The sequence below is a fragment of the Oryzias latipes genome, chromosome 6 (assembly GCF_002234675.1).
Source record: "Oryzias latipes chromosome 6, ASM223467v1".
Classification (NCBI taxonomy): domain Eukaryota; kingdom Metazoa; phylum Chordata; class Actinopteri; order Beloniformes; family Adrianichthyidae; genus Oryzias; species Oryzias latipes.
The window spans coordinates 24003212-24025361 of record NC_019864.2 but is presented as its reverse complement, the minus strand read 5'-3'; the positions used below and the strand labels follow the sequence as shown (position 1 = coordinate 24025361).

The following is a 22150-nucleotide window of genomic DNA, read 5'->3' as shown; positions in this document are numbered from 1 at the left end:
ATCATAATTAAAAGACCACTTGGAACGCTTTTAAAGTAGATGATTGGAGAGGGACTTTAAGACTTTTGAGCAAACATTCTGTGACTAAATAAAATAAAACAAAACATCTGCATTCTTTCGCATCTAGAGTCAAAATGAAAAGTAATGGTGTGAGGCTACTTAGCAGCTTCAGGATACGGAAAACCTATTTAGATTTTGGAACTAGCGATTCGTTTTCTTAACAGAAATTCTGCAGAACATCTACCATCAGTTCCTGATCTGCTGAGAGAGGGTTCTGCCAAAAGGTGAGTGATCAAAGCAGAACAGGAAGTCCAAACGTGTGAGGTTCAAACCAGATGAAGGTCTTCTGATGCTCCATAAGGTAAAACCTCAACTGAAACCCTCCAAAGGCCTCCAATGTGTTTGAAAAGGACAAGAGCTTTGCAGAAACTCAAATAATTCTCACACATAGGATTTCTTCTGAGGGCAGAACAAGCAGCTACTGGGTTTAGGAATCTCAAAGAGCGTGCTGCACATTCAGGTGGATTTATCCTAAAATAATCTGTTAAAAACGGCACTTTGCCTCTCCAGTCCAGACACACACAGCGGTTTTGTCATGTTTTGTTATGTGGGGCCCTTAAGAGATCCACTAAAAAAACAGAAGTCCTTCAAACCTGGATCTGACTCCAGCTTCACACACTGGAGATGATCACAAACAGCAGATCAGGTGTCTCGTGTGAGATGAATCGGCTGTGCCTCAGCGGGCTGCCCGCTGTTTAAACTGCCAGTGTTGCCGGCTGGAAGCCGAGTGTTTTATGCGTAAAAGAACACAAACGACTGGAGGATCTGCTTTGACTCCACACATGTTTATTGATATAAATGAGTCAATAAAGTCACGTTTCTTTAAAAGTCATATTTACATCACAGATGGGTGGTTTGCAGCACCCCCCCGTGGGAAGCGGGAGGGTCACGGGAAGCAGAATGCTCATTGGCCGAATGGATGGATGGAGGTCTTGAAGCCAATCCAGGTGGAGCAAGGAATGCTGGGAGGAGAGAGGGGCCCGGCGGGACCCCACAGGGCAGGAATGTTGGCTACAGACTGAACAAACAGTTTGTAGGATACACAACATCCATCTGCTAAAACATGGGAGCAAGCTCCACGAGGCCGAGGGCTTCATTCCTGAAGTTAGCTGCGTTTCGACAGAATGAAAGGCATGAAATGGCTTTAGATGAGCCGATGAAGACGAGTAACAAATGTGTGAGGATGAAGGCAGAGCAATTCTTTCCTTTCCTTGTTAGAACCTAAAATAAAACCTCTTCACCTCCCTGTGGCCTCTTTCACTGACGTTTCTGTGGCGTTCAGGATGAGTTTGACCCTCACGCTGCTAGTAAGGCCTTCGGCGTAAGGAAGAAGAGCGAGCATTGTGTCTGCACCGTTGTTTCCGAGAGATTTACAAGCCAACCGTGAGTTTTTAGCGCTGCCAGACATGACTGGACCGCCCGCGGCGTCTCTTATCTGCACATCTGCCCTCATCTCGCTAACAGTGCCGCACGCTTTGCGCTTAGCGCAGCGTCTGGGCCTAAGTAGAACCAAAAACACTGAGATAAGGCAACGCATGTTCTTAGCTACAAAATTCCTCATCTGCAGAATCAAAACAGTGTTTGAAGAATGACTAAAATGAATGAAGGACCACTGAAAGGGTGAGGCTGTGTGATTGGACCCTTCCTTAGCTGAAGGGGAATCTCCCATACACTGAAGGCACTTGGGTTTATTTCCGAGGTGCATCCGTGTATTTTGTTTGTGCATATTAAAAAAGAAAATCAGTTAAAACTCACTAAACGTAGTATCTACAATTAAGCTCTCTGTAACAGACGACCACAACTTTCTGGAATCAGAGATTTACATTGCATTTTCCGAACACAGCAGTTTGCTAAAGTCGTGTAAAAACGAACAGCTTCTGAGGATAAAAGCACCACCAGGGGGCGCTGTGATTTTCCTGCAGCTCGGCAGGTAGAACCTGACGCGACCGAGGATGAGCGCTGACAGTATTTGGTCTGCCTCTCACAGCAGACGTCCCTTCATCGGTGTGAACAGAGTCAGAGTTTCAGTTTGAGTGGGCGGGGTTTGTGCGATGGGGGTTCGTTACTGTGACCCGCATCAGGGCATCGGCTCGTCGTGCTCCGCCGGCGCCTCCTGCAGGAAGGGAATGAAGGAGGAGCGCACGGTGCGGCCCCGCAGAGGCTGCTGCACACGGAAGTTGTTCACCATGGACCTCTGGACCTCCTCCTCGGCGGAGGTGAACAGGAGGCTCCGGAAGACTGCCAGCTGTGGAGGAGGGGGGCCAACAGTGAGACAAATACTAAACACACACACACACACTTTTACTTTACTTTCTCAAGTAAAATCAGCAAAGTCCTGCACTAACTAGTTGCAGTCACACGAAGGCAGCACAGGAACATATTTAGATCAAGATTTCTTCTTTTTTTTTTTATAGATAAAATTACTTTTTAATGGTCATGCTTTCCCACAATTCTCGGCTGTGGTATTTGCCAGTTTCCTGTGGACTTCTAACATCATCTTAGTTATGCTCCACTGTTTTTGTGTTGAAGAAACTGTTGTGATCCACAATGCCATGGTTCAAGTGACTCAATTCAGATTTTTTCCTCTCATGTGGCACAGATCGGATATGACCGGTGAACGTGTAAGCAGGACAAAAGCGCATGGATTCCGATTTTCTCCGATCGGATACAGGCCTCACTCATATGTGGACATAAATCGGAAAAGAATCGGATACGTGCATTTGCGTGTACCATGTAAGCAGACAAATCGGATATTCCCCAGTAAATGCGAGTCGTACGTCAGTGACGTCAACTCAAGACACCACATGACTTATTAAAGTGCTTTTGTGCGCTGATGTTGCTGTCAGCGTGTTACCTTTCAGCCTCAGGCTTCAGACCGAAGTCGGAAACCGTTGTTACTCCCGGTCGGGACGCAAACGGTAACTAATCAAGCTGGACACCGTTGCTATGGAACAAGCCAGAAGCCATTTATTTATTTGCTTGTGTTGCGGAGTGGGGGCGTGTATGATGGGGACCGCGCCGACTGTGTATGCGTGTGTGTGTAAGGAGAGGAGAGGGGGTGTGAGCGCGGAGCGGGGGAGTCGGAGAACCGTAAATTAAAAATAAGGTGTCTCCCCCAAAAGTTTTGGAGTCTTTCTTAACCCACTCTGGAGGCTGAGGGTTCAGAACTGGAACGTGAACCCCGAAGGAGAATCCACCTTCGGCCCTGGAGAAAATCTCCCGTGTGTTTCTGACCACGGTCGGAAAAAGAGAAGTCATCGCGCAGGAAAGGTTCAACACTTGGATGAAACTGTTAGTACAGCACGTCTGCAAACAGAGAGAGCCGAGCAGCCCTCCTTTTTTCTCTCCCCTCTGGAGCGCCCAAGGCAACGCCTCCTTCCATCGCTGAGTTGCCTCCATGACAACCGCAGACACAAAAGTCCGAAGGAGGTCCGCGGAAGGCGGAAATGCTGCTACGTAGTCCTCAGAACGTCTACGTTGATAGTTTCAGCATTGTATAGTGTAAATGCAAAAATCGGATACAGGTCACCTTTAAAAGATGATGTAAGCACGTCATCAAAAAAAAAAAAAAAAATCGGATATAGTCAGAAAATCGGATATGGGCATCAAGACCTGCAGTGTAAATGCAGCCATTAATGACAGTCTGCAGATCCTCATCGCAGTCAGAGTTGAAGCAGACACCCATCTGTATGAGTGTGGTGCATTTGCAGAAGGAAGGCAGTGACTTTCTGGTGAAGTTTACCTTGAGAGCTTTTTTAAAGACCCACTCCGAAGACATTGACGTTTTTGGCGTTTAAATATGTTCCTGTAGTATTTTTTTGATGGAAGACATATATAAAAGATAATTGAGCTTAAAAAGCATTTCTTTATTTAAGTTATTGTAAATCAGTAGCAGACGAAATAATGGAATGGATAATAATGGAAAAAGCTTGTAGTTGTGAAGTAAAGGGTACAATCGGTGGGCCACAAGCTCCCTGCTCTGCTCCATTCTGATGCATCCACCTGTAGACGACTAGATCCACGTACGTGTTCGTTTTTACTCATCCGAGCTGGAATCTGGCTCAAAACTGGACGGCCCTAATATTGCTCACCCCTTTTGTTGCACCACTGATGTTAGGTTAGGGGTTGTGAGGGGCTGTAAGCTAGTGGGAGAACATTTCTGCAGAAACCTTGTCCTGATACCTAATAGTACTTAATACTATTAAGTATTACATTTGAGCCAAAAAAAACTGGTATAGTTTCTTACCGAGCCAAACAGAAATGCTTAAGCTGCATTGAGGTGCACTTCAGTACTGTGGGATTTCTGACAACCTCAGTGTAATAAAGTATTTTTAAAAAAGGAATTCAGCAGTAAAATACTCGAAAAAGAAAATCTTTTTTTCCACATCCTTTAACTGTTTTTTCTGCAGCTTGGTTCCTGATTATATTTGACCTCAAAGAAATGACAGGTTCTTCCCTAAACCCTGACGTGGATCTGGACTCCAGCTGATGAGCTGTGCGTCTCAAAAAGAAACCGATTGCTTCATGATCTGTAATCCAGGCCCTTCATCTGGTCCAATCTGGTACCTGGTCATGGCTGACTTCAATGTGCTGCCTCATGATGATCCAGGTGACAGACTCCGTCAGAGGGGGCGTGGTCAGGGAGCCGTGGTAAGTCCAGTAGTTGTCGGTGTTTGTGGGTAACAGGCAGGCGGGGTCGAACCGGTTAAACTCCACCACACTGTCCTGCAGGGAGAATGAGGCAAACCGCTGAGATGCAGATTGTGACGACAAAATAAAAGCATGAAAAGACGACAATTTCGTTTTGTTTTTTACATCTAAAACTGTGATAAAACAGAAGTGTCAGACATATTTAAAATAACATCAAAGACAAAGCAGTTAAATTTATGAAGATTCCCATTTTAAACTGTAGAGTTTTTGTTCAAGGAGTGATAAGAAAAAGAAATCCACATTTTCATCAATTCCAAACCCTGGCAGAGGGTGCTGGTTGGTCCATCAGAACTGCTAACTCAGGATTCCTGAGAAGTGCTGACTCAGGGAACCTGAACACTGCTGACTCATCCATGGGTTCACATTAAGCTAATTTCTTCTGTGCTGAAGAGGATGGCAATTATGTAGCTAAAGTAAGAGGGTTGGACCACAAGAGGGCACCATTTCCCCAAAAGTGAGGATAGTTGTGAATACGTGTGTACATGTGTGCAAATATTGCACAAACCTTGTGTCTGATAGCAGGCAGTGCGTCCACCAGCTTCTGCAGCCCCTCGTGTCTCTTCCCCACCTGCGCAAAGATTACAGATGCTGGTCCAGGTCAAAGGTCAAACCATTCCTCAGCTAACGCACGCATGACTCAACGCCAAACATCCGCCGGTCAGAGATTCGGCGTCCGTGTGCTCTGACGAGCGTGTTTGTGTACCTTCAGGAAAACTCCGATAACAGCCAGGCCGTTATCTTCCATCACTGCCTCCTCAAACAGACTGTACTTGTCCGAGTTCCAGTGGACCAGATGCAGCTGAAAACACACAAAGTTCACATTTGACACGTGAACCATTTCAACCCCAAAACCCCTCTGGTGTCTTCCAGCTCCGCTGAAGCTGAAAACGTGGCTGAACTTCCAACAAAGAACGGAGCCGCCCCCGCGGTCTCCTAACCTGCCCGCAGAAGACAAACACGCCCTTTTGTGTTTGTTTGGTTGAATGATGAAAAGAATCCCAGATCCTGCAGCAGCTCTAAATAAATCCATTTAATGTTTTTACAAACAAAACGGGAGAAAAATCCGTTCCTTCTACATTTAAAACACTGAACTTTAGCTCCGTTCACACCGGGCTCAGAAACTTGCGTGCAAGTAAGTCTTTGTAAATGTGCGTATATGTGCATTTCAGGCTTCCATATTACAAACTCATCACGTTGACACATCGCTACGCAAGTTTTTACGTCCCTTTTCAGACCAATTAAACGTGCACTTAAAATGTTAGACCTGCTGGATTGTGACCAGTCAGAGACTCGGCTTTGGCAGTGATGCAGAGGCAGAGTCTTTTTCAAAACACAGAAGTGTCAACCATTTGAAAACGATCACAAAGGAGAAATTAATAATTGTGTTTTGTTCTGGTTGGAGTCTTTCAGATATCAGAAAAGAGCAGTGAAAGAAAAGGCCTGGAGGGAGATTCACAAGATATTCAACACTTTGCCTCCTCAAACTGTGCGCCGCTATCAGGAAGCAACAGACCTGTTTGAACATCATATGCTAAAAGCGGGTTGCAAAAACCCACATTCAGCTGGTTCTTGAATGCACCGCACATGCCCAGTGTGTGCGTAGCGTAAGACCGTGTCCAAATTCCATGCCTACTACTAAAGTATCATCTAAAGTCTCCACTACCATGAATGTTAACACAACTCAGACACCTACAATTTTGGAGTTGTAGGTTTGAACACCCCCCAAAAAATAGCAATGCGCACTAAGAATTCTGACCCAAACGTAGACTTTGGATGATTTAAATTAATTGTTTTAACAGAAATGTTTGATCTCAGACGGATTTTCAGCCCCGATGCAGCAGCTCAGCCAAACTTGTGGTTCTGCAGCAAGCGTCACACCATCATACTGCCAACGCCGTGTTTGACTACTGGTCTGAAGTTTCTTTTTGGAAAAGCTGTCAGTTTGACCTTCAATGGAGCAGAACAGTCAAGTTTTCCAGAAAGTTCTACTGTGTCCTCAGAACATTTGTCCAAAGGTTGTGCAGAAAATCCAAATGTTTTTATTCAAAAGATCCCCTTCTTAAATAAATTCCTAAATTAAAAGTATTTGGTTTTCTAGCAGATTTTTGACCTGTAAAAACTAAACAGATTCTACTTTTCTAACACTTGTTAGTTAAATAAATAAAAATAAATGAATAAATAAATGAAAATTGATTCAAGTAAAAAATAATAAAGAGTTAATCCATTTTAACAGTCTATTGTGTCTAAACTTAATCAGAAAATGGAAAAAAAGAAAACTGTTTTAATTATTTTTAGTGTTTTATTTGTTGTTTTGCTCAAATTATTTGTTGAAAGCTAAACGAGGCAAATGTTTTTTTTACTGTTTGTATAAATAGACATTGAATCGTATTTCCAGCCGTTTTTCCATACATGTTTTTATTTTTTTATTCTACTTAGTTGCTACGGAAAAAAATGTGGAGGAGTGTAAAAAATTTAGAACGTCAGAATAAAAACGAAAATGATGGTTGGAAAAAACAGTTCAAAAGAAAAAACTAAAAAAGGAAAGTTTATGACTTTAGAAAAAAATTGAAATAAAAAGGGGGGGGGGGGGGTTAAACATAGACGGGACAGAAAACATAAACCAGGGACAGATGCCTACTGGAGATGAAGTCCTGTGTGCTCACAAAGCCCAGAGAAAAGAACAGTTCTGGTCTTTGGAGTGTTTAACTCCAATTTAGGAGACTGTCTCTCTGCAGATGTGAAGCATTTCAACAATGAGAGTCTTCTTTGGCACCATGAAGGCAGATTTACCCAGCATGCTCAGCCCTGATTTAGCTCTTGTGAGGAAGAGGAGCATCGTTTTCCTACTTTTTAATCCTGACATTTCTCAGAAAAACCGCATCGAGGGATTTTCTCTACAGCTTATAAGGACTTTTTGCAGGAATTATGGAGATCTGAAATATTTCTTTAGCTCCTGGAATCATCTTTGTTTTTGTTTGCGTCGCAGTTTTTTTTCTGTACCTCTGCCGGGAAAAGCTTCCGGTCCAGCGTGTGCTCCGACCCCCAAGCATTGGTCTCCCCCCAGTGGAAGTGGAACTGACAGAGCCTGAACTTGTCTTTCAGGGGGCCTCCTTTCAGAGCTGCACAACACACAACCAGCAGATTTTAACAAGACCTTAGGAAACAAAAACAAAAAAACAAAAATCCAGGGGCTTAACAATGGTCTTCTGTACACAGGAGGGCATCTGTCAAGGAACAGGTTGTTCAGGCTCACCTGGAAATTTCCAGGAAATCATGAAAGGAGAAGCTGGAATCCTGCAAGAAGTAATGACTTTTTGCTTTCGCAATAGATGGCAGTAAGATCCAGCAATGCAAACAGCTCAGAGTGAGTCATCAAAAAAGACTTGCGCCTCTTTGTTTGGAGACATTCATGCATTTCTTTCACTGAACTCTCCAACCTGCTGGGGTTTCTGTGGCACCGGGTCAAACCAAACCCTTTGAAGTCGGGGTGTTTGGTGGGTTGAAAAAGGCTCAGACAAAAGAGGAAGTCATGTGACTGTCACCAATTTACACAGCTTCATTATAGGGTTGATTACTGGATTCATACAGAGAGCTGAGGGGTGGGTGGGAAAGGGTTAGGTAAGCCTATTATCTCGATCCAGACATGCATTCTCCTTCCTCAGAGTTTCTTTAACTAACAGACATTTAGGGAGAAAACTGCACCTTCGAGTCAGATTTCATGGGTAAATATCTTGTTAAACTCTTAAATGTTTGTTTTAAAGAATTTCAAAAACACTTACTGGACTTGTCGGTCGTGTCGTCGTACTCCACCAGGAAGGAATAACCGTTATTCCAGATTTGCTGGCAGGTGTGCGGGTCATAACTGGTGACCAGGGGCTTCAGCTCGCCGTCAAAGATGCTCTTCCTCACCACGATGTCGATAGGGGACTGGCGGTCTCCTCCTGGTACCGCAAGGGGTCCCTGCCACATGGGATGCACTGAGGAGTGAAGAAGAGTGCAAAAAAAAAGAAGAAGTAAGAAGATAATCAAACTGGAAGAAGAAAACACGCTCAGACACCTACTTTTCATGGTGTCCTCTGCTGCTCTGTGCATTCTCAGACAGTCCATTTTTAAGTAAATTAGAAGTAATAAAAATCAAAACACCTAATGAAAAGCTTAAAATAGATATACACACCACAATACAGCAGCGACACGCACACACACACACACACACACCTCCTGCCTGAGGCTCTAAGAAGGAACTGAGTAAAAAGCACTTCCTTCCACTCCTGACTTTTTTCTTCCTTATAGGAAAACCTAAATAAGAGAAAAGGGGCTGGCTGTGCAGAAAGTGACACAAAGAATGTCCTGGCACGCCCCCAGCTCCCTTCCACAGCAGGAGCGACAGAGTGGGACCTCAGCGTTTGCAGAGTTTGAGTTCCTTTGCCCAAACTCTCAAAGCTGTTCTGCAACAAAACAATTACATTCTATTTATACAAAAAAGAAAAACTAAACATGCAATTTCAGAGATTCCTTCCTTTTATGTCCAATCCAAAACCAACAAGAAAAGGGGAAAAAAAACGACAAAGCGGCTCAGAATTCTGTTTTCCTTTTGAGGCTTAAAGTTTCTCTGTAGCTGAGCGGATCTGACTGCGAGATGACCTTCATCTTCATGGGATTGCAGCAGGAGCAGCTCCTCCTGGGGGAGGCGTTCACCTGATACGGTTACTGAACAATCACATAATAACTGCTTACAAAGTCTTTTTTGTCCTCTTTCATCCAGGTTTTAAGTTTACTGGAGGAAACACCAGGACGGTGAGGGTCGGGGAACAAGCCTTGCTTGATTCTAGCAGAAGAAAGCAAACTCCCAGCATCCCTGCTTGTCAGGTCACAACCTTAAACTCCCCCCAAAAAGCTGCAAAGTGTCCGTTTGGTGAAGGGGAAAGGCGGGAGAAATTTGCCTTAGACAACCGGTCAAAATGAGCCAGAACATAAGACAATGTTCTGCCATGAACTCATTAATGTAGACAACACACTCCACTGCAGTGCCATCTAAAAAAAAAACTAGTAAGCAACATGGAGAAGCACTGGGAATTACATATTTATTTCATTGGAATCCTTCAAATGTACATGTGGAGGATCTTTATAGAAAACAAAACTATTTCACGGTTATTTAGTTAAAGAAAGGATAATTAAGTTGCTGAAGCCTTGGGTTAACAGAAGAACATTAAAATTTTCAATTTTGCTGAGAAAATTTCTATTTTCAGCATGAAATATAAGGTTTTTTAAGGAAATTGCACCGTTTGGGATTGTGCCTGAAAGACATAACTCAGGGAATATAAAAGCAAAGCCTGATACCATAAACGAGGTTAGCTAAAAACAAACATTTATAATAAAATTCACTATAAAAAAAACTTCTCATTCGTCTTCTATTATTTTTTTCATCAGTATTTTTTAATCACCTAGTGTCACGTGACGTGACACGTATTTTGATTTTGAACACGGAAACATCAAGACATGGGACGGAACATTATCAAAAAAGGCAGATAATTTGAAAATATGGGACAGTTTTTATTCTCATAAACAGAGCCTGAAAGATCCCATCAACTATGTAGGTGAAAGGGCTTTAAATCCACCCCCACCCCCGTGTTTGGATATTTCTGAGGGTGTTTCAACTTTTGTGGAAAACCTGGAACCGGATCCAGTCCCATTCAAGATCCGAATCCAGTGATGGAACATTCCAGAACGAGCTTTTCTTTCGCTTGTACCTGCAACTTTGACCGTCTATTATTGTTTGTACGATCCAAAAAAATAATAATAATATGTAATCGCCTGCTATCGAAGTTGTATTAAAGGTGAAGGAAATTTACTCGGAAAAACATACTCACTTGGAGACAGCACATATTTGCTGGAGCACGCAGTCAGGTTGCATCTCCGTACGGGCGTTATCCGGTGACTCTGCCCGTGTCTAACAAGCTGTCGGCGAAGGTGAGGCACCAGCGGTCTGACAGCTGCAGTCAGAGTCACCATCTTGTTTTCGCTGTTGCAGGCACGCGCTCGTTTTGAAGGTTTTTGACCTGATTAACACAACCTATCGGCTGGACGCTTCACTCCGTCCCGACCCCCAACCAAGGCGGAGAAAGAAAAGGGGGGGTCGGTTTCGGCTTTAATTAAGTGACACAGCGAGGAATTCCTGATTAAACGGCGTCCTTTTAACCGAAATTAATTTAAGTACCAGAGGAGCGACCCCGTGCTACTGATGTAACGAGTTTGACAATGAAAAAAAAAGAAAGAGAGGGGACCAATCAGCACTCGCCTTAGAAACTACACGGCCAATCAGCTGCTTCCTCTGACAAACGTTAGCGAATCAGCGACGCGCTTCGGGGGGGCGTTAAACACATCGAGATCATAAACAGCAGGAACAATTCCTACGTCATCGCCAAGCATTGTTGATGTCGGCTCACTTTGTTTTCAATATATTTTATTTAGTACTTTTTGTTTTTCCAGGAATTTTGTTTTTTAGTATCTTATTTGAAAGGTCTGTTCAACAGTTTATGCAGATACAATGTTTATTCAACTCGTCCCTGCTAATTAAAAAATAAATATACCTTCAATAACTTGTCAACAGTTTAATTATGTTTTTATAGCAACAAAATCATTGAAAAGCAAGAAATAAAACAATCACCTCACTGAAGAACCATTTATTTCAGACTTTTAGAAGTAACTACAACTGTGCAAAACAAGACACCAGAATTGTACACAAGAAATCTGTCAAAACAGGAACCCTCCTCTGTTTGCATTTGTGGTCTTGATTGGTCCACAAGGCTCTCCTCGCTGCTCCTCAAGTCAGCACAGTGGACACGGACACGTGGGAAGTCACGAGAAGCCGGCAGGAGCTTAAAAGCCATTCGATCCTCGTTCCCCGACGTGAAACTGATCTGCAGCTCTGCAGGGAGGGGAGTTACAAGTCTGCCTCCATCTACAAACAAAACTGCCCTTTAGAAGAGACAGGAGGACGTTCTTTCAACGTCTCAGTCTGAGCATTAAAAAACAAACTGCAGGTAAAAGAAAAACCACAACACCCTTTTTGGGGTTCCTTAGGAAAGGGTGGCGTTGCAGGCTTAATAAAGTTCTGGAAAAGAGGTAGCAAACAAAACACTCTTTTGGCAACAAATGGCCACAAACTATCAGCTTCTGAACCCTCAACCCCGCCTCGGGTACAGTACCGGGCTGAAGGACACAGAGTTCCCTGTCCTGATCAACATCCAGAATCCAACATAAGAAAAATATTTTGGTTTTCTCATCTGGTTCTCCTGCAATTCCCCCCCCCCCAAAAAAAGCACAGACACCCTGACTCGTGTAGCATGAGAAATACAGTACATTTATAAAAAAATACATAAAAAGCACTTGAAGGCGTCAAGAAAAAAGCTTTTCAAGACCAAAAATCGCATCTCAATAACAATAACAAGAAGTTTAATGCATTTTTCAAAACTTTTAAAATGTAAAACCTATTTACAACGCCATGTCAGAGAGTATGAAAACACAAACACGTTCGAGGGGGGAGGGAGGGGAGTGGACGAGAGTACAAACAGGGGACATGAACTGTTCTTCATTAAAGAGGCCTACTGTCTGTCCAGAATCAACCTGCCATAAATCCCAAAAACAAAAATAAAGTTCTTCAAGGCAGAGCAGGAGAGACGTTAGTCCAGAGCGATGATGTCGTCGTCTTCATCGCCCGCGGCTGCAGACGGGTCCGTTCGTGGACGCTTGGTGGAGCTCTTGTCGCTGTCCAGGTCCGAGTGCTTTCTCTTGGTGCCGCTGGTGACTGTGGCGGAGCTGGAGGGTGCCCCTTCCTCTTCGTCAGAGTCCACAATCATCAGGTCATCCTCGTCTGCTGGCGCTGCAAAAAGAGGAAAGATCACGCAAACGCAAGACAACGGAGCAACCAAAAAATGACCAATGAGGTCGATGCAGGACGACAAATTTCAGCTTTGAAAACGTATGTCTTTAAATACTCTGTATCTTATTTTCTTTGACACATTTTATTGAATTATTATCAGTCATTAATGAATTTGAGTAATTTTTGTAATTTTATGCTGTTGCTTTTAAAACATTTTCTTCATAAAATGTTCAGTTTTGAATTTTTGGTGGACTTTTTTCTATTGTAAAGCACTTCAGTAAAGTGTTGAGAAAAGCTCTAGAAATAAAGTTTCATTTATTTCTTCACTGAAATCATAACAAATTCAACAAAAATGAAGCCACACTTGGTGAAAAGTTTAGCTTGAAGGTGAAGTGTTTACAGCTAAACTGAAAATAAGATACTGATTGGTTTTAAAAAGTAAATGTGTTCATTTTTCAGTAAACTAAAGTCATCTTTGTTAAAAGTTTTGAGTTTTAATTGCAGCTTCAAATGTTTAAATGTTTGTTTGCTAAAAGGAGAAAATTATGTGGATAAAAAAGTGTAATGGAAAAAACTTATATAGTTTCTAGAAAAATAAAAATACCTATAAGAATCTATTCTTAATAATAGAAAAAACAGTAGAGTGTGGGTTTTTCAGTGAACTGAAGGTCATCTGGAAGTTTGAGTTTTTCCTCTTCTGCTTCAAAGTACAGAACGTGTTACACAGGTGACATAAAATGCACTGATAAAAAACTAAATCATTTCTACAGAAAGAAAAAATTAAAACCTTGAATAACTTTCATTTAAGACTATATCATTTCCAAACTGCATGAAGTGGAATTTTTGCTAAAATCTCAACCTTTCAAAAGGTGAAAAGGTCAGACGCTTTACTTATATGTAGCAGAGTAACCATTGAATCGTCTCCCACAGCTTTTCTGTTATCTTGATGAGGTCAAGTGTCACATGACGATGATTTCATCTTGGAGCAGCTTTTCACTGAAACCTTTTTCTATCGACTGTACAAACATTGACATTAACTAAATAGATTCTATTCCGACTGTAAGGCTGTCATCCTGGTTACCAGAAACTGTTTAAGTAACACACATATTTCCTCTAGCCTTTAATGGTTCGGGTTTTTAAATGAAATTAACCAAAGTTTCAGACGTGGTGCTCCACGTCGTCTGAAGATGGCGCTCTCAAAAACAGGTCAAAGGTCACGGCCATGAAGGTTGTTTTTTTTCTCCTGATGTGACAAACGTGTGCTAATGTTTATGACTGAAGGCAAACATAACATTTTGCTTCCTCGTCGAGTTATAATGTTGCCATGGCAACACATTGAAGGGTCACATGAAAGCTGGAATAAACTTAACACGTAGTTTACATGAAATGTTTAAATGTAAAGTTTTAAGAATTATTTTTATCGTTAAAAAAAAAAAGTTCGGAACACATATTCCACCTTTATACAACCCAAAAGATGAAATGCATTTTGGGTAATGCCTTTTATCCCAAATGTGAAAAGCGGAATTTTGTCTCAGGAGTGCAGTCAGATCTCTTCTGAAATCAGTTTGGGTGTACTGGACTATTTGGATTCACGAGTGCCGTGTTTGAGGCTGACCTTTGGAGGATGTGGACGGCTGGGCGGAGTCTTTGTTGCCGTTGGTAATGCTGTTCACTTCCTCCGGGTTGCTCTGAGGGGGCGGGGCTTTGTCCGGGGCTTCTCCGACCACCTCAAACTCCACGTCTCGCTCCAGCTCCTCCCTGTAGGCCGAGACATAGGGACACCATTCAGTGGTGGATGGCGGACCGAGCGCGAAAGGTTAAATTCCCTGGTTTCAGCGGGGAGCGTACGTGTGCAGGACGTTGATGAGGAGAGTGTAGTCCTGCAGGAAGTCGTCAGACTGGAGGCGACTGCCGTTCCGGATCCCAAAGTCAGAGAGATATTTGCTGTTGTTGGCTGTGAAAAGAACAAACGCACATCACAAAACTACCATTAAACAAACATACAAATCCTTTGCTTAATTAGAATTTAAATTGGTTTAGCTTCCATTTCAAAAAAAGGCCTGACAGGAAGGTTTCTCTCACCCTCGGTCTCTCCCTCCTCTGAGGAGATGAGGATGGTTCCTTTTCCATCTTCTATCTGCACATCTGGAGCCACCATGCCAAACCTCTCCTTCAGGATCTGCACTCAAACAGTGAGCCATCAATCTTCCAGCCCCATAGAGCTGCAGGCTTTCCAGGTTCCAGCCGCCTTACCCTATCCTGCAGGGATAGAACCGTTGTTTTCTGCACGTTGAGTTTGACGGTGACTTCGGGTTTGCTCGCACACACGTAGCAGTTTTTACTGGGCGGATCCAGAACGCACGGGACAAGAAGTTTCTTCCTGACATTGGGGCACTTGTTCAAGAAGATCTAGAGGGAGACAGAGGAGAAGGGGACTCCTGAAGCAATAGGCTAAAGGTCCCTGAAGCTTTTGAGTTCGGAAGAAGCACCGTCTCCTGCTAGTTTACAGCTCTTAACAATCCCAACCAAACATTAGTGGTGCAACAACAATTGTGAGCAATATTGGAGCTACCCAGTAGTTGAGTTTTGAGCCAGATGCCAGCTCAGAACGAAGACGTACACAGATCTTTTTGTCTGGTTTGTGTCAGTGGATGCATCAGAATGGTTTCTACGTCACAACTGAAAACTTTTTCACACCGTTTTTTTCGTTTGGTCCTGATTCATCCTGATTTGAATAAAAACAATAGTCAGAAATCTTAAATTCTTTTATACATGTCCTACATCATGGGAAAAATGCTTCAAGAACATATTAACGTCCCACTCCAACAACTTTTTTTTAATCCCAGGGGTCTTTTGATTATGATTATGCAGTTTTTAGCTAAAAATCAAAAAACCTGTGTTGGTTTTGAAACAGATTTTCTGCAGGGCAGCAGAAGCTCATTAGAAATTTGTTTTGGGGTTTTGGGAGGACTGTTGGCGCGGAAGTTAGCCTAGCTAATTTCCCAGCATAAGTCAGAGCTTTTACAGGCATTCAGTTTTCATCTGATCCTGATCAAATGCGATTTCAATAAGGAAATACCAAATAATCAGAAACGCAGTTCCTTTTTTTTATTCTTTGATATTTGTCCTCCATTGTGAGAAAAATTCTACAAAAATATGTTAAAAACACAAAAATCACGATTTTCATTGGAGTGGCTGTTTTACGAGTTGATGAAGTTAAGATGCTGAGCAGAACAGACATCCATAACCCAGCATTAATATAAAGAAAAACTAACTGTGCGACAGGATTCCAGCTCTCCTGAGAGGATCTTCAGTCCCTCCAGCACGATGAGGCCTGCGATGACGGCGTTGGTCGTGGCGATGGCCGGGATGATGTTTCCTGCCATCGCTAAAAGGAGGCAAAGAAAACCGGAGCTTAAAACACGAAAAAAATTTTTTGCTCACTTCTGCATGACCAGTCAAAGGAAGAGGAAAACTTACACTTGACATCAAAGCGGCTCTTCATGTTCATGCTGAAGATGTGCATACGCAGGTTTGCAGCTGAAGTGACGAAGTCCATGGCTGCGGGATCGTCCTGTTACCGGGAGGAGAGACTCGGTAAAGAAATGACTTTTCCTGTGCAGTGCCCTAATCCTAACTACAACTGCATTCCCACAACACTGATCTCTAATCACATGACAAGGAGGTTTTGTATGTAGTTCCTTTGGTGGCCAACAGAGGGCAACAAGAGACTTTGAAACACCACAGCTTCAGATAACCTTTTTGCTTTCATATCATAATCATCATTCATCATAAATATAAAAAATCTACTTAAAAACAACAAAAAGCTCTATTACTTTAGAAGTAAAGCAAGGGCTTCAGAACATTAATGTTTTTCAATTTGCATTTTTAGAGAAAATATTTGCTAGAAAAGAAAAAAAAATTAAAGACTTCATGAAGTCCTAATGAAATGACAAACACTGATAAACATAAATTCTGGGTTAAAATCGGTTCAGGATGCTGCAGAATCATCCACAGATGATGTTTAAAAGAATACAAAGAAAATATCTGTTAATTTCTTTCCTCTTCTGGTGATTGAAGTCCAGCACCATTAAGGACACCATTTTTTCATCTCTTCAAATCATGAGGGTACCTTGTCCCAAACCAACTCTGCGTTGTCTCCTTTCTCTCGCAGCTCTGAGCGCAGAGTCTCCACGCTGTGCTTGAAGAGCTGGCAGCAGCCCCAAACCCCCAGAACCTGCTGATCCTTTAGACCTGAGGCGGGACTCTCCTCCTCCGGAGAAGCTGAGAAACAATTAAGGATGAGAAGAGAAATGATGTTCATGAATGAAATAAAAAGCAGAAAAACATTCCCCTTCCCCTCATTCTCACCTTTGTTTTCTAGCTGGGTCCAGTCCAGAGGTGTGGGGGCTTTCCTCTTCTTCCACAGCTTGTCCATGGTCAGCAGGTACATGATGTCATCTTTGAAAAGCTTCAGAGGAGACAAAGGCGTTCCTGAACATCAGTAACAGTAAAGCCAAACTCCCAATTCCTGACAGAAACTAGAAATGTTCTGTTGGTGAATGAAGCCTAAAGCCCAGCATCACTTTCAGTACAAACACAGGGGGAAATCAGAGTTTCATGGGGGGTGGGGGTTACCTTGTTGAAGAGTTTAATGGGGTCATATCCGGTGGAGCGAGCCCATTCTTTGGTGGATACTCTCTTTACGTCTCCGTCCTTTTCAGAGGCGGAAGCGCGAGCTGCAGCCTCCTCTGGATTCCCTGTGAAACAAACCAGAACTTTTCCAATGAAAAACAATCCTCTGCATCACAAGTATGTCTTTTCTGCCGGGCATCAGGGTGGTTTTATGGAACAGATTCAGGAAGATATAACCTCTGTGGTTTTTCTGCTGATTGAATCATAACTGCTGCTTTCAAAACAAGGATTTTAAAATATCGCGTGAAGCAGCTGCTGACTTGTCTCTGGTTCCTCTGCACGAAATGTTTCACATTAAAAAAAAAAAAGGTGGAAAATCCAAACTCAACCTAAACCCTGTGTCAAACTAAGATTATGACGTTCAGATTTAGAGCAGGAGGAGCGCTCGTCAGATCAAAGGGTTCTAATTATTACAAAAGTTAGAAACCCAGGCAGCTTTCAGCAGGCAGCAGGATGGAGGCATTGATGGACAATTTATTGGCGGACTCACATGCAGCTTCCGGGTCTGCTGTGTCCGGCGAAACCTCTTGATCGGCGTCTTCTTCACCAAAAAGCTGACTGAAACCACAGCAAGCCACACAAAGAGCCCATCAGAAAACAATAGTTAGTCTGCTTTAAACACCTTCAGTATGGTTTGTCATCAGCTCTGCTGGTAAATCGCTCGTAAAGATCCATTTCATAAAAGTGTTTGCTCAAGACTTAAAACAAACAACCTGAGAAAACATTTTTCCTCTAGTAAACTCTTTTTTTTTATCCCCCCAAAAACTACAATTCCCACCCTTCACATTTGGTATCATATAGAAGCCATAAATATTCTCTGTATTTACCAAAATAAGTTATTTCAGGAGTGTGCAGTGGCTGGAAGATATCCAGGTTCCAGCTTCAAATTAGTATCGCTGGTAGTCAGGAGAATGTAATTTTGATTCAGTGTGCAATAAAAAAGAAGATTTCACTCAAAGACACCCTGAGAGCATTTTTTAACAAAAAACGACAGCATTCCGACTGGAGAGGTGCTGCTGGACTGAAATGGATTTAAACTCAGAACAGGAGCCTCACTTGAAAAGGTACTTTGCCCAGACAATGCAGTGGATGGGTTCAGACGGCGTGTTTCTTATTGTGCATCCTGGGAAAGTCTTCTGGGCCGGCTTTGGCTGACACTCGTAACATTCTGTCAGTCCCTAAAGAATGAGGGGAGAAGAAAAGAAATGCACACCGTAGAGTGAAGTCCAATTCGCCTTTTAGTTCCTATAAAGAGCGGAAATATCCCATAATCCACTGGGGAAGCAGGATGGTTTCCTTTTTAGCCCTGAAGTAAATCTAACTGTAGTCACAAATATTTTTGTAATGAATCTGATGAAACAGAAAATAAAAGTTTAAATTCTTATTATGAAAGCAATATTAGGATTTAGACAAATACATTTACAGCCTTTATTTACAGCAGACTGTGTTCTGCGTCCTGATTGGCCGTAGACCATCGTCAATCTCTGTGTCTCCTGTACAGAATGTGTTCAGCTCAAAACATTTAAATACATTTTCAAATGTGTGCAGATCTTTGTTTTTGTTCTATAATACATAATTCTATTTTGAACTTCGAGTGTTTAAAAAAAGGGATAATGTTGATGTCTGTCAGATAAAATCACTAAAAGTGTGTAGTGAGGTTTCTGCCATCAAAACATCTGTAATAATTGGAATAAGTAAATACTTATTTAAATACTTTGGAGATTTTGCGTCTTGCAGGTTATCTTTAGAATGCAACTCCTGCCATAAATGAGAGACTACTGTACTTAGAATGTGACAAAAAAAATTCTGTGGCACCTTCTTGATGACGGTGACTTGTCCCAGATAACCCGCTGTGCCGCTCTCGATCAGCGGAACATCGGCCGCCAAACACATTCGGTTCACATGGTTCCGCGCCGCTGCACAGAAACATTCCGATTAAGCACAAATGTTGGGGCAGTTTCAGGCGTTCAGAGCAACTGAGGCGTCAGCACACCTCGGTTATCCAGAGCGTTCATCACCAGCATAAACTTCCTGAAGAACTCCACGTTGTAATCGGGGCTGTTGGAAAAGACACCGGCGAGTTCAGTTCCTCAAAAGCGAGGGAGCTCTGGGCTTCAGTCACTTAACAACAAAAACCCAAACACTCACTTCATGATGCTGTCGTGATAGGCTGTGATATTCGCGCTCGGGCAAAACTGCAAGACGCTCTCCTTCGCCACCTGAGAAGAATGACATGATGGAGGTCAGGAGGTCGGTCAGCAGGCACGATGGAGGAGAAACAAAATTGCTTCCATACCTGCGCTTTGGACTTGCCAACATGTTTCTTTTGGAAGAGGAACTGTCGGTTCAGATTGCTTACATCAATCGTGTCCAAATCGATCTGCAGGAGCACACAGGTTTAACAAAGAGATGAAATACCATCACAATTCAGCGCTCCAACCTAAATGTCCTTGACCTATTCCATCTTTTAGGATTCAAACAATAAATATAGTAATAAACAAACAAACTGGGAATAACCCCCAACCAAGAAATCTGGGCTAAAACTGATCCGGAAACATCTCCACATGCCTCATATCAAACATAAGCCTTGTATTTTGGATTAAGACAAATGGCGACTTCTCACAAGAGGTTTCATCTCAGTGGGTTTATGATTTAACTTACACTCTTCATCATCCTCTCCAGAACTAGGCTTCAATACGAGAGGAAAGAAAAAAGTAAAGCGTTGCTTTAGAGTAATCACAGGATTACTGGGTTTCATTCAGTTCAGCGCAATTAGTTTTTAAAACTTTAACCCTCTTTTACAGCTCAAATTTGGTCATTTTATGTCTTTCACTCTCATTTCTAGTAATCAACTCTTTAGGGTTAGACCAGTTTGATGCAGTATATTTTAAAATAAATGTTCTTATATGCTAAAAATTTACCTTTAAATCTCCTGCCTGTATACATGCACACCGCAATTATAATCCAATTTCTTATATCATCCAATTATTGTGTAAACAGGTTGATTTACTGACATTTTGATAATTAAATTTTCTCATTTTAAGAATTAAAACTACAATAGTTGGATTTGTCTCGAAATATCTGATTTCTTCCTGAATGTTGGTTTTGTTGATTTGCTTGTTGGGAGGGGGAGGGGGGGGGGGGGCTTGATCCATGAAAGTCAACAGACATTTGTTTTGTTCTTTTCCATGAAAGATGAACAAATGAATGTAAATAAAACAAAATACATGGAAAGGTGTGAGTAATTCCAAATTAAAAATGAGACAATCTCTCTCTTAAGCCGTTATATTATATGCAAAGTTGAAAAGTAATTAAATCTGATGCATGTAACCTATAGTTTTATTGGAATTGGCTATACAGTGCACATATCTGACAACTACTCATGACTGCTCCTCTGCCGTTAGATTGTTGCGCTTTCTCTGCTACAAGCGAGCGTTCGGTCTGCTATTTTAGCAGCCTTCCATGCATGGAAGGTCTAAACAAAGAGCTGTCCTTGCGTGTGTGCGCTGGCACTAAGCCACTTTTTTTTAATGATAGAGCCCGACACAGCAGAGACAGGTTAACCGGCTAACCAACCACGGAGAATGGCGCCAAATGATCATGCTACATCGCTAAACCACAGCTCGAGTTCAAAAACAATCAAACTCGCGGTTTAATGGCTTATCCATACACAAGCTACACCAAAACGACTCAAAAGAGTCGTTTTTCTATTCCAAATCGCCAGGTTTCGGGAATTAGCCCAAGCCCGCATGCCTCCAGTGTGTGCAGTACAAAGACAGTGCTAGCTAACAACAGTCATAGAAGAAACTTCACGGACCACTTCGATGTTCTTGAAGCCCGTGAGGACCAGGTTCTTCAGCAGTTCACAGCCAATCCCCCCAGCTCCCACCACCAGGACCTTGCAGGTGTAGAGGGAGTCCGCCAGCTCTTTTCGAAGGGAACCGACCAGTTGGACCATGATGTTCGGCTAAAAAGCGAGTCTGTAGCACCGGGAGGCTAGCGGTTAGCTTTCTTCATCAGCAGCAAAGCCACGCCCACGACGGGGTCACCGCCGTTCTGTTCGGTGATCTTTACTCAGCGCCCTCTAGCGTTTAGACTTTGCATTGATCACGTTTAGTAAGATTTTTTATTTATTTATTACATTTTTGGAATGGATTTGACATTAGCTTCAAAGTAGAAATATTGTTAAAGTTGTGTCAATTGCAGCTTTCAAATTAAAAAGTAAAACAAAAAATCACCAATTAAAAATACCTTTAAAGATAATAAAAAAACATATTTTGAAATAGATCAAGTCTAAACAAACATTTCTACAATTAAAGTAAAAAAAAATCAATTATCGTTCAACACAAAAAACAATATATATAATTATCAAGAAAAACATTTTGAAATGGACTCATACTGATTTTTAATACTTGTAATTAAATTATTAAAGCAAAAAAAAAAAAGCATTTAAGTTAAAAAAAAAACAAGAAAAAATACAGAGCCCCTAAAGGAACATAGAAGTAAAATAAAAACTAGTACTCCATGTTTGGGGAAAAAGCAGACTAAAAACAAAAACAAAAAAGCTTTTTAGCAGAACAGAAAAAAAAGGGAAAAAATACTCAAGATACAAAAATTCTATAAAGAGAGCAACACAGAACTTAATCTGAAAATGTCTAAAAAGACCAATATACAAAATAATATATATCTTTTATTTTACAAATAAAATAAAACAATAGATAATTCCTAAATAATACATACATTTGAATAGCAAACATGTCAGAACTACAAAATGTAACAAGAATATCAACATAAGATAAGTAAAAA

The 22150-nt window shown here is 41.9% G+C and overlaps 2 protein-coding genes across 2 annotated transcripts; both read right to left on the bottom strand.

The window, feature by feature from the left end:
• Nucleotides 1–824: 824 nt before the first annotated feature.
• ca5a (carbonic anhydrase 5A) lies at nt 825–11036 on the bottom strand. Its single transcript, XM_004069742.4, has 7 exons — nt 10638–11036; nt 8550–8747; nt 7771–7889; nt 5474–5569; nt 5276–5338; nt 4627–4785; nt 825–2305 (listed from the first exon to the last, which is right to left on the bottom strand). Exons 1-7 carry the CDS (start codon nt 10777–10779, stop codon nt 2138–2140), a joined length of 945 nt encoding a protein of 314 aa, XP_004069790.1. The 5' UTR covers nt 10780–11036; the 3' UTR covers nt 825–2137.
• A 399-nt stretch (nt 11037–11435) lies between these two features.
• Nucleotides 11436–21385, bottom strand: uba2 (ubiquitin like modifier activating enzyme 2). The gene is made up of 17 exons (XM_004069740.3): nt 21162–21385; nt 19641–19724; nt 19493–19563; nt 19338–19402; nt 19160–19260; nt 18401–18522; nt 17835–17902; nt 17288–17409; nt 17021–17120; nt 16782–16933; nt 16130–16223; nt 15925–16037; nt 14903–15058; nt 14732–14828; nt 14498–14603; nt 14265–14407; nt 11436–12649 (listed from the first exon to the last, which is right to left on the bottom strand). Exons 1-17 carry the CDS (start codon nt 21300–21302, stop codon nt 12450–12452), a joined length of 1935 nt encoding a protein of 644 aa, XP_004069788.1. The 5' UTR covers nt 21303–21385; the 3' UTR covers nt 11436–12449.
• Nucleotides 21386–22150: the final 765 nt, after the last annotated feature.